The 12,422-nt window shown below is 37.3% G+C and overlaps 1 protein-coding gene across 6 annotated transcripts in view; it reads right to left on the bottom strand.

Annotated features, from left to right (window-relative positions):
- Positions 1-12,422, bottom strand: part of LOC131237521 (uncharacterized) — a 48,680-nt gene that overhangs the window by 18,003 nt on the left and 18,255 nt on the right. For 5 of the 6 annotated variants that reach the window (XM_058235344.1, XM_058235340.1, XM_058235339.1 and 2 more), the window contains 3 exons: positions 10,289-10,436; positions 5,084-5,191; positions 605-762 (listed from right to left, as the gene is read on the bottom strand). In XM_058235344.1, the coding sequence (XP_058091327.1) occupies positions 605-762; positions 5,084-5,191; positions 10,289-10,436 (414 nt within the window). Of the gene's footprint in view, positions 1-604; positions 763-5,083; positions 5,192-10,288; positions 10,452-12,422 lie in introns of all 6 variants that reach the window. The other variant, XM_058235343.1, reaches the window with a different exon arrangement.

Below are 12,422 nucleotides of genomic sequence, written 5' to 3'. Positions count from 1 at the left end.
AGAGAAAACATCATAAGCCAAAGTAATACAGGGCCATCAATCATTCAATGGGAGATCACCAGTGGTCCCATTGCTGATCAGAAAATGGTTTGTCCTTGTTTCCTGTGTTGGGATTTAAAACCTAGAGAAGCTACTATTCTCGAACCCCTTTGGTGTGAGACCAACAGGCCTTGTGTGGAGCAATTCCCTTATTTGTCCATATTTGAAGCTTTCTTGATTATTGAGTTCACTAGATATTGAGGCATGTAGAGTTGGAAACAGCAGTCAAAGTTGTCAAGGACTCGAATCTTTGGGCTTCTAGTTTACTTTCATCTTTAGGAACCTAGCAAGTTTACAGCTGAATTGGCATTCAACAGAATGATGTCTTAAAATCTTGAAAATGAATTTCCTAACTAGAATAAAGGTGAAGCAAAAAAAACCAAGTCTAACTGTTGTACATACATTAGTACATGCATGCATGACTATATACATACATAATGTGTACATTGCAACAAAACTTGAAAAGTTCAGCAATATATGCAGTCCACAAGATTAAAGAGACCCATTTCTTCTCCAATGCACATACATACATACATATTGCAATAAAAAAGGAATAAGAATTTACTTGAAAAGTTCAGCAATGTATGCAGTCCACAAGCTTAAAGAGATCCCATTTTCTTCTCCAATGAGAGCCTTGAAAAGATGGTGCACTGTTGATCTATCAGCTACACCAGGAATTGCCGGAGCAATACGAACAAAAGCATCTTCACTGACAAGTTTCCTCTTCAATGTTCAGAAGAAAATTATCGATTCAGATGCTAGCTTTCAAAATTATCTTCGTAAAGAACATAATATAACCAAATCATAAGTTTACAAAGTGCACAGCTCAGATGCACAAATGAATGAAATTAATACCATCATTTTTCTGATGAATGTCTATATTATTGTACTGATTCTAGACAATAATCATGAGGGAACAACCATGGTTACAGAATACAAGATTAGCTGACTCACAAAAGAGATTGTAGAGATTATGTCCTTAGAACACACATTTAATGAGGCAGTAGGTGAATTTTAAAAGATCAGAATTTATGAACTTTAAAATATTTATTTTTAATAACAGTTAGGTTTGGACAGGAATATATCATGTAATTCTGTAATTCTCAGGTTAGAAACTTAAGGACATGCAAATAATTGGTAAGTACATCTAGTTTTCAGAGTATCGATATTGTTACATGTATCGATGATTGGGGGTACAGAAACATGCATTCGTATTGCTGACATTATCGCTGATACTTGGAAAAATATCGATATCTAAGGGAAACATTGGGAAAAGGTGAAATTTTTTAGTGGAACTCCAGGAGATGTTAAAAGACACGTGTACATATGTAGGAATCAAAATCTTGCAATATATATATATATTGCAATATATATATATATATATATAGACACACACACGCGCGCCTAACAATGTGTTGTCAAAAAAATCAGTATAGAATAAATAAATAAAATTTATAGCCAATCAATAGATTGGCCAACGCTCATTAATATATAAAATTTCTACATTAATTAACAATAGAGAACATATTTTCCAATATAAAAATGAAAAAAAAAAAAAAAACAGGGGGAAGGATTTCTCCCATTTCTAACTTACATGTTAATTTTTCCGCCACGAATCCACGTCAATGCATGAAAATCATGCATATACATGGATTTCTATTGCAAATTCTATACTAACATTTCAAAAAAAGAAGTTTCTATGGACTTTTCGTCACCTTTGACTTCTAGCCCGTCTTCGTTTCAAGTCAAGATTTCCCCCAAATCCAAACTTTGATTCAATAAAATCAAGAATAATAAAAATCACCTAAAGAACAAATCCCAATCATCTGATGCAAAACCAATGCAAGAGGGATAATTAATATGGGAGAAGTGGGGATTGACAGCTTTCAAGAACCAGTGGAAAGGAAAGAGTTGTTCCTGGCATTCCTTCCTTTCCAAAGATAGATAGTAGTTTGGGCTGGCATAAAATCTTTTATTGAACGCCACCCGTTGGTTGTTTAAAAACAAGGGCCAAGCATTGCCAGCCAGTCAAAGGCAAAAAACACTTTGATTTTATGAATAAGGGCAAGAAGGCCAAAAAAAAAAGGAGATTTTTCTTTTTTATTGGAAAACTTTCCAATTTTCTATTAATTTTTTTCCTATATACGGATGTTTACTTGGTATCGGGATACAACTTCTAAAAGTATCATTGGTATCAATAATATCGCTAAGTATCGCTGATATTATTAAATATATATAAATATATATCATCCATACCTGGAAATTTTTACACTTCCAACAGTTGCGGTATCGCTGACCTGGCAATACCCAATAATATTGGCAAATGGTAATATTATTAACAATATCACCAATATTTGGAACACAGTGTCCATCCTATGTAGAAAATGTAGGATCCGTTGAAAAGTGCAAATAAAAATAAAAATAAGGAAGAAGTGACATAAATCATAGGAAGCACAAGCAATATGAAGAAAGTGGATTGGGCATGCTCCAAAACAATTCAGAAATGCTAGTATGTTTCATATTGCATGTAATCTTCTATATTTTCCTTTAACTTGTTGTGAGAGACCATATTGTTTAACTTATATCCTTTTTTAGGAAAAAAGGCATGGAGATTGTATATCTAAATAAAGATATATTGACCTTGAAGCATGAGCAGAATCTCTCCTCACCACTTAGACATCAATAGCGAATTACATGAAAGCTTTTCCCAAATATAAAACTATATCCCATTATTTTCATGCAAGTGCTGAAGCCTCAACTACCAAATATTTATATAGAGTCATAGACACACACATGGCGTTTCAAGTATCAATATCGCTGCCTGTATCGCACCCTTGGGATATGGAAACATAACAGTATTGCATGGGAAATATCACACGTATCAAGGAATGTATTGCATTTTGAGAGAAACATTGGGAAAATGATGGAAATTTTCAACGAAACTGAAGGAGATATTAAAAGACATGATTAAACAGTTAGAACTACGAAACATTACAAATATAACTATGCATAATTGCCTTGAGAGAAAAACTTTGATACGCTAGAAGAGTGTGATGGATGATATATATGCACTAAGAAATTACTTAGAAATTGCATAGGTGGGATGCAACTAATTCAGATTAAACTATCCAAATTATGAATCACAATTTAAATGTATGATGAAACAAAAATTATACTTATTTAATAATCAGAATATCGGATTGGTGGACATTTATTAGATGGTTGAAACTGAAAAATATCTAACAATCCTATTTCAACAAACAAGTAATCAGAGGTTAGGACTTTTCAATGAATAAGATTTTGGGACTGTGACTTAGTGACTGTATGTTTAACAATTTAGTCAGTTTAATTTTGAATAATTATATGCCGCAGTTACACTTTCTGAGTAACTACTTATCAAGCGTCATAAGCTGCTGAAGTATCAAATAACTCCCCTTGGTTTTTTAAGAGATGCTCTTCTACAAGTGCATGGGCTACTAAAGCTTTTAAGCATGGAATAGACTCCTATTTTAGTTTAGCACTATTTTAAAATTGATGATGACTCATCCTCACACGTGGTATAGATGTCCAAGAATCTAGACCATCCAAATTTTTATGCCCATTGTGGATGAAGCATGTCTCTAAAATCACTCTAATCATCCAATTAATGGCTATCAAATGGATGGTTAAAAGTAGAAAAGTGAGTAGCCTGAATTTGAATGGACAAATCAGATGGTTAATATCATCTTTGCTGTGTAAGTTTTGGGTTATGCTCAAATGACAGTTGGGTCAACGATTTGGACAGTCTAGATTGCCATGCATACAACTGAAGAGTCACCACAATTTTTTATATGGTGCTAAATAAACTAACAAAGAAGTTTAGCTTTGAACAACTTTGAAACTCTGACTGAGTGTGATGGATGATACACATACATTTAGAAATTGCATGTGGCATACAACTAATTCAAATTAAATTGTCCAAATTATTTCTCCTAGTTCAGATGCACCATTACCCAAAAATATTGCTTTTTTTATTTTTAATTTTACACACGCACTCACACCACAGTGGAATTTCACCACAATGGGTACTCGAACCCATGACCTCGTGTTGAAACTCTTGTGAGTCTACCACCGAGGCATGAGTAAGGACCCACCCAAAAATAATGCTTATTTGATCATCTGACTATCAAATTGGTCAACATTTATTGGACAGTTAAGAATAAAAAATATCCAATGGTCCTATTTCAACAAACAAGTGTCCAAGAATCAGAGACTAGGATCATTCAAACAATCTGATTTTGGGACTGGCTTAGCAACAATGGGTTCCACAATTTAATTGGTTTAATTCAAGTTAATATACTCCACATCTACAATTTCTGAATTCTAGCATATCATACGCTGCCTGAGTACCCTTTTTAAATATGATGGATGATATGAAGACATGTCACGGAGACTTTTCAGGCTCTTTTATTTCTAAATGACAAGTATGGAGTGAGAGAGAAGGAGACTAGATGAAAAAAAATAAAAATTAAAAAAAATAAAGAGAGAGAGAGAGATGTAGTAGAGAGAGGAGAGAGAAAAGAAGAAGAGGGCAAACTTGTCACAGATATGAGTTCTTTTCTTTTCTTTTCTTCTCTCCAGAAAATATGGGGCTTTACTTCTTTCTTTTTTTTCAGAATCTTGCGTTGTTGGAGTATCGTCGACTTCGATGATACAAGGTAGTGTTTATAAAGGAGCGTCACCGATATATCGTCGATACAGGAGATTTTTGCAAATCTCCCTATTTTTCATATCAACCAGGTATGATACTCATACTATCGATATTTAAAACACTGGATATCACAATTCCTCCATCTTGACAATCCTGGATCCTCTAGTGTGCAGTGCAAAACATTGTCCATCATATAGAATATATTTTTTTTCCCCAATAACTTCCAACTAATAATATTGTGAGTACGAAAAAGGCAGTTAGTGGGTTGATAATCTCATAGTATTCTATGCTAATGACGGTTACCTGACAGTTATTTAGCAACACTTCTGAGAACAGTAAACGAGCATAACAAACCTGCAAAGAAGAATTCTCTGAGTTGAGAACATGTGAATCACCATCTTCACGGTAGGGATGCTCCCATGCAAGCATGGTTATGAAAACAAGTCTTTGGAATGCAGTTTCCTGCAAGTAGATCAACATGCCAATCATATTATGCAATGGCAATATGTATTCCAGCCAATATTTTGGTATGATTAGAAAACCTTGAATGTCTTTAACTTCCTTTAATGCATTAGTGACTCACTTTTCACACACATGGTCAAGGTGCACAACAGTCCAGACCCAAATCAATTATTATGTAGCCCCTACCTTGGATGTGCCGTATCCCAAAATTCACACCTTGGAAAATCCTAATCCTAGGATTGGAAGATTTTCTTTTTCTTTGGGAAAAAAGGACGGTCAAAGGAATTTTGGTTGACCTTTTAACCATCTATTTTCTAGCAACTGCTTCTATCTATTCTCGAGTTCTTTAGAAAGTATACTGTTTTCATGGAATTCTAATACAAATTCCAAAAGATTCCCTTCACGTCTTTCTAGAAGAAATCGATAAAAAAAAAAAGCCATCTGCCACTAGGGCTGTATCCTAAGCATTACCGACTAATAAATGAGAAACTTAAATGTCATAGACGTTAGTTCTCAGATAAACTGTACAAATATTTTGTTTCCCAAGGGCCAGTTAGGGAGCATTGAAAAGTTTGAACAGAAATACATCTGCGTGGAAGGACCATATTTCAGCCATTTGTGACTCCATGGAAATGAACAATTTCTGTGAATATGTATTGCTGTCACACTTCCATTTCCGAAGAAAAAACACAGTTTACATTTTCACCAACAAACCTAATACATTTGCTTCCTTTTCTGTCTTGGGAACAAGGCCAGTGTCATTGTTATGGAGAACCGCCAGGATTTGGCATTAAGTGTTGTCTTTAAAACAAAAGGGATATAAATATAATTTCCGTAAGGATATAAATATCATTTCCATGGTTTCATTTTATGAAAATCTTGCAAACATGTGCAATGTAAATGATTCAATGATATTGTTGAGCGAAAATGAGCCAAGCCAGTTTCAAAATCTTGTCCATCAAACAATATTCAGTACTTTTTTTAGCAATGATATAAATAAATAAATAAAACATACATATTCATACCCCAATACAACTGCTATGAGATAAAATACAAAAACGAGGCTGTAGTACCACAATCATGCCTATTGAGCTTGTGTGGCATTGCATGCCAGAGTCCCTAACTGCTTGCAAATTCCCCTAATAGATTGCGCAGTAGTCAGGCTAAAGTGCAGTCTTGTGCATGATAGGCACGTGAGCAGTGCTCGGTAAACATGTACCCAAGGGCAGCCCCGCCATTGTTTGCAGTCAACTACTTCAGCATATAAATATTCATAAGAAAAACTACTTGAGGATGTCATTTCCACTTTTGGTCCGATGGCTGTACATTTGTGTGCATTGGAGTGGCCTAACAAGCACCATGAAGAACCCGAGACGCACCAAGCAAGGACCTATGCAGTGTCACAATGGGCCTACGCAGCAGCAAGTTAGGCCACCCTGGTAATATCATAAGATTTCAGTTCTATTATTTTGGCCTTTAGGAGCATGCTCGGGAGGCTTGTCTAGCATTATCTCTAAATAGAAATTGTTCATAAATTTCCTTCTTATGTAGGGGACCATAGTATTTCCAAGGTGCAATGTGGGGCAACTGACCATGTTGGCATGCGAGTTGTGTCGGAGATCCCGTTATCGTCGATTGACTCAGTTCCTTGCTATTCTAAGCAACCCACTACTTGAGCTTGGCCTTTCACATGTGTGGATGCGTTGTGATTAGTAGCCTTCCTAATGACTATTCCATGACCCTGTATTGCTTGCTTGCTGATGAGGACATCACGTCACGTATACCCTTGCGTACGTATCAAAGGAGGAGGCAAGCTGCACCGATTTTCCTATGGCTAAGCGAGTACTCGTGATCATGCTGAAGACCCCATGTGCATGTATGAGCATCTGGAAGACCCCACACTAGGAAGATGCGCATGGGCTGCTTTATTGAGTGATCCAGACCGTTTAATTGGAGGGACGTGACAATCGAGCCGTTGGATCACATGATCGGGCCATTGATCGTGGATCGTCCACATGAGTTTTTCTTAGATTTTATCAGCTTATAGGATTTAGTTTTGTTTATGTTATGCTTGGATACCATTATGAGTGTTTTTAGTCAATTTTAGTTAGACTAGGGTTATTTTCATCAAAATTCACAAAACATGGTGTTTATTGTAATTTTTCAACTTTCTTGGAGCTCTAAAAGATGGTGGGCTTATGACCTTCTCCCTCATTGGACTTTGTGATTTTTTAAATAATAATAATAATAATAATAACCTCTTGCTTTCTTCTCCTTCCATCTTCTTGAGATTTGAAGAAACTTCCATGTGATTTGGAAGGGAGATTGGTATGAGGCTAATCTTCATCAATGGAGATGCAAGGTCTCCATCTATACCCACATCATTATCTTTTTTCCCCTCCATCAAGGTATTTTCTTCAAGTTCTTCGATTCTCCCATCCCGAGCCATCATCTTCTCCTACACCCATCTTTCCCTTATCTATCTACCATCCAAACCCTAATTGAACTAAACTCATCCATCCCACGCCACACCTGTGACCATATGGCCACACATATGAATCATTCAGGTTGGTCGTACGGCCACACCTTACCCCTTTTGGTTTTCTATCATCCTTATATCAAAACCACTTTCTTCCATTCCCAAAGCCCTAACCCTAAACCTAAGATCCCCAACTTTCCTACTTTCCCAAATTACCCAAACTCATACGTTGTATTAGGTCTTCTACTTTTAAATATATTATACCCTATGCTAATTGGATATCCCTACATCCATTAGATCCTAATTTCCTTTTATTTAATGATCTTGTGTTACGATGTTGGTAACTTAGGCAAGGATTATGCATGATGTTCTTTTGGTTTTCATGGGATTCGTGATGATTATGGGAATGGTTGTGTTTTTATGTTAATGTCTTAATTCTGCTACTTGATCTCACATGTTATTTGGTTCATGCATCAATCATGCATCACTTGCCCTTTGGGGCATTCATGTAATAGTTGAGCATGGGATCTGATCAATACTACTTGAGACTAGTGTTCCAAGTATTGACAATAATATCGCCAATTATCGGTATCGCCAACTCAACAATATCACCATATATTTACTACTATATTGAAGGGTGCATGTCACATAGGCTTTACAATCATCGCCATTTCTCTAACGAGATATATATTAGTACACATTGTAGGGTAATATGGGAGGTTAAATTTTTTTATTTTTTATTTTTACCAATAAAATAAAGCCAATTCCATGGAAGGGTGGGGGTGGGGGTGGGGGTGGGGGCGGAAACACCAAGATCCTATCACATCATCTTGGTACACCTAGGTTCCAATACACCAAGTCACTTTCAGGGAATGCCCAAGCATGAGTTTGGAATGTCATATTATTCAGATTCATGATGGAAGTTATGGCATTAGTTTGACATCGGATGCCAACTGGATGCAACCGTCCTTTATCTTAGGCTAGATACCAGCAATGAGAGGACAAAACTCCCACAGGTGCAATGTAATAGACTATTACAGAAGTTTATTACAATCCAACACAATCTAATAGTCCTTTACATAGGTTGATAACAATCAACAAGTGAAGATCCCATATCCAACAAAAGCCTCGTTTAGAGCTGCTAGCAAAGGGTACAAGAGATATGAAGGAAAACAAGCATTGTTTGCTATCTTTGATCCGTTTGAATATTCCCTACTGATGAAGATAAGAAACCCCAACAAACTCCATACAGGACATAGTACCAAAAATCTAAAATATGTCTCTGCATCAGAGGCCTGAAATCAATCTACCTGAGCCACCTGACTGCATTGAGACAGTCCATGGGACCAATATCCATAGCAGTCTACGCCTCACTCATATTTTATAATACAGAGTTCAAACTCAACATTTTCAAAGTTCTAGTGTTACATCTGTGTTTGTCACTGTTTTGATATTATCCTGTGGAATTAGTCCAACGTCAGTTTTTGTAGGAAACAGCTAACCCACCTTTCAATCCTATCTATGTAGAAGGGCTTATATCCTTGAGTGTACTTTTAGACAATCAAGATGTAGCCTCTAATCCAGCAGAGTGCTGAAGCTATTTAGAATATTGTTATGCACGCATGTATGATTGTTTATCTAAAAACGGAGGGAAATACCCCATCAAACAGCACAATTCCAGTAAAATGTTGGTCCCAGCACCCTTGCGTTACTTCTCAATTGCCACCATGAGCTTGTGACTTGGTCATCAGACCATTCTATTCACACAAGTTGATATAGATAGACCAGCTATCAAGCAAACCAGATGCTAATCAAGGATAGAGCTTAAGTCTAAGCTTGCAATCCAGATTCATGTTACACAGCAATTAAGAAAAGAGGCGTGCTCCACCAGTACCACCTTAAGCTTACAGTGGTACCAGGAAGATGTGGTGCGCACATATGTATGCAGGCCATCCAACCCATGCATCAGACGCATCAACTCGTTTTACTTCCATGTGCCAAAAATCATGCCAATCCGACACTCACGTGGGCCACGACAAAGGGACCAATGTGATAGAGGATGCCCACCCTTGATTTGGCCAGTGGCCCATATTAATTGCAAAACAGACTGAGTTTTCGCCTGACTCTTCATCCATGCCATATGAAGGGTAGGAATGGCATAGATTCCATAAACGCAACATGGTGGCCCTCCATGCAAATCAAGGGTGGGCGTTCGCTCCCAAGTTGTACCCCATTGTGTGGCCCAACTGATTCAAAGATAGCCACTGAGCTATCTGATGGACAGGTTGCATTCCATTCATAAATCAAGTGGGCCCCACATCTGCCTGTTGCCACCATAGCTTACAGTGGTACAGGTACCACTGGAGTGCGCCCCTTAAGAAAAAGCATACACCTTTTGCATCACCATTCCTTGACCAAAGAAATCTGCATATCGGCAAGACAATGATGCTAGAATAAATAACAGAAAATAAATAAGATTACTAAATTAGTAATGATGTGCGCATGTGTTGGACACTGATTTCGACCCATCCATCATGGTATGATCCAATGTAGGTAAATCACAGATATTCAATCTAATAATAGAAGCATTGGATCATACTTCGATGCATTCCACAAACCTTCAAGCAAGGGTGAATATCAGAACTATCCCTCGACAAGTACCTAAAGCAGCAATACTCCACCAAGTTGCGGGCATCACTACGAATGGGTTCAGGAGCAAGTGTTTCAAATATTTTCTGCATTTTCTTCCCAGTCAATCCATTCATCCTGCATCATACCAACCTTGTGAAAATCAGAGCATCAGTTGTGGGCAAACAATAATCAAATGAGAAAACTAACTGTGTTTGGATTAAGTAAATAGAATTCTGAGCATTCAGTTTAAGCCAGAGGAAATGACAAAAATGAGGAAATTTCCTAGTATTCATTGTAGGTTTAGTCAGAGGAAACAAGGAGATAGAGAAGAGAGAGGACGTGGAGATGAGAGAATGAAGAGAGAGAGTTATCATGCATCTCTCCTCATGAGTACTTTATTTATGTATCTTCTAGATACAGAGCGACAATGAGATAATTATCCTTGAATCAAAACCCAAAAAATAACTAAAACATATACAGAACAATGGTGCTTTGCATGTACATGCAGAACAGTGTATTCCACTAGTATGGTGCTCTATACACACACACAAAACTGTGTAGATTTTAGAAATCGTATGTCCAAGCTTTTCAAATCAGGCACAAGGAGATTGTTTAAGACTGTACAAAGCTTCTAAAGTTGACAAATTTTACTAGTCTCCCCCTTAGTTTGAAAGCTGGGAGGAAGGGCCATATATATTTCTTCATGAAGATCAGTGTGAAGGAACACGTTTTTTGACATCAAGTTGATGCAAAGGTCAATTATGACAAGCTACACTAGATAAGAGTACGAAACGAATTCAACTTTTCTACAAGTGTAAGTCTCTTCTTAATATTCTCCATACTTTTGTATGAAGCCCTTGGCAACGAGTAATGCCTTGTATCTGTGAATGGATCCATCAACTTTGTGTTTCATAATAAATACCAATTTTCACCCAACAACGTGTTTGCTAGGTGGGAGAGTGACTAACTCCCAAATTCTTTGTTTCTCAAGAGCAGACATCTCTTCACGGGCCGCCCACCCCGAGTGTGCCCCTGCATCCCACAAGCAACACTACTCGAGCCCAGTGTGAAAATGCCCCTGCATTAATCACCCCTGGTGAGGAGTCTCGAACACAAGACCTCCCGCTCTAATACCAATTTGATGGACGTGCAAGGAATAAAAGGGTGGAAAATTCCCTTTCTGATAGCTTTACAAAGAGAGTGATCGACCAATTTAATATTGCTAGAAATACGAGAGTAGGAAATATAACCATTGGTCATACTAATCATGTAACCAGACGCCCATATATCAATGATCCAAGATTTCCTGATAAATGCGATTGGCATATGCAGATGTACCCTGACTACCCTATTTGGTTAGCAACAGAAAGAGGGGCTTAAAAGCAACCTCTTGTCACAGATCATTAATAACTTTATCCCTTGGGTCATTATCATTATTGGCAGAAGACACTCCTTCGGCCCTGTTCACCTTAGCAAAAGCCTTTGATCCAAGGTCCTTTGTACGAAGATTAGGATGAAGTACCAACAATGATCTTTTGTATGTCGTCTTTTACCCCAATGAGTACATTGGAGCTTATTTGTCCAGTTCCTTGCCCTTTAACAGATTTAGATTCTAATGTCAAGGTTGGTCATTCCAGAAGGACAAACTGAAAAGTATTGTATCATCTAGCTTCGATGCATACATACTTATATACAAATTCTAAGGTAGGTAACAATTCTCCCAAGAATCTGTGTTGGGTTCGAAAATAAAATGAAGGCCCGCAGGAAACTTAAAGATTCAAAATTGTCTCACTTGATGCTTCATATCTTCTAAGTCTGGAATAGCTGGAAAAGAAAAAAAAGAGGATATGATGATATGGCATAGGGATAAATCTGGGTGTTCCCCGATGCAATCATTTTATAAGTTGCTCTATAAGCAAGGGCTAAGTGGGGAATCCATATATACCAAGCATGGTAGGTTCTACAATGCTCCTCCGAGGGTAGCACCCATTGCCTAGCTTGTTGGTGGATGAAGGGTGTTGACTGTGGACAATCTCCAGAAACGGAGAACAATATTGCCAAATGTTTGTTTGATGTGTATGGCTAGCTCAAAGTCGATCAATCATTCATTCATCCATTGCT

Source organism: Magnolia sinica, chromosome 2, assembly GCF_029962835.1.
Source record: "Magnolia sinica isolate HGM2019 chromosome 2, MsV1, whole genome shotgun sequence".
NCBI classification, from domain to species: domain Eukaryota; kingdom Viridiplantae; phylum Streptophyta; class Magnoliopsida; order Magnoliales; family Magnoliaceae; genus Magnolia; species Magnolia sinica.
Note: the sequence above shows the minus strand (reverse complement) of the source record. Positions and strands in the feature narration are given on the sequence as shown.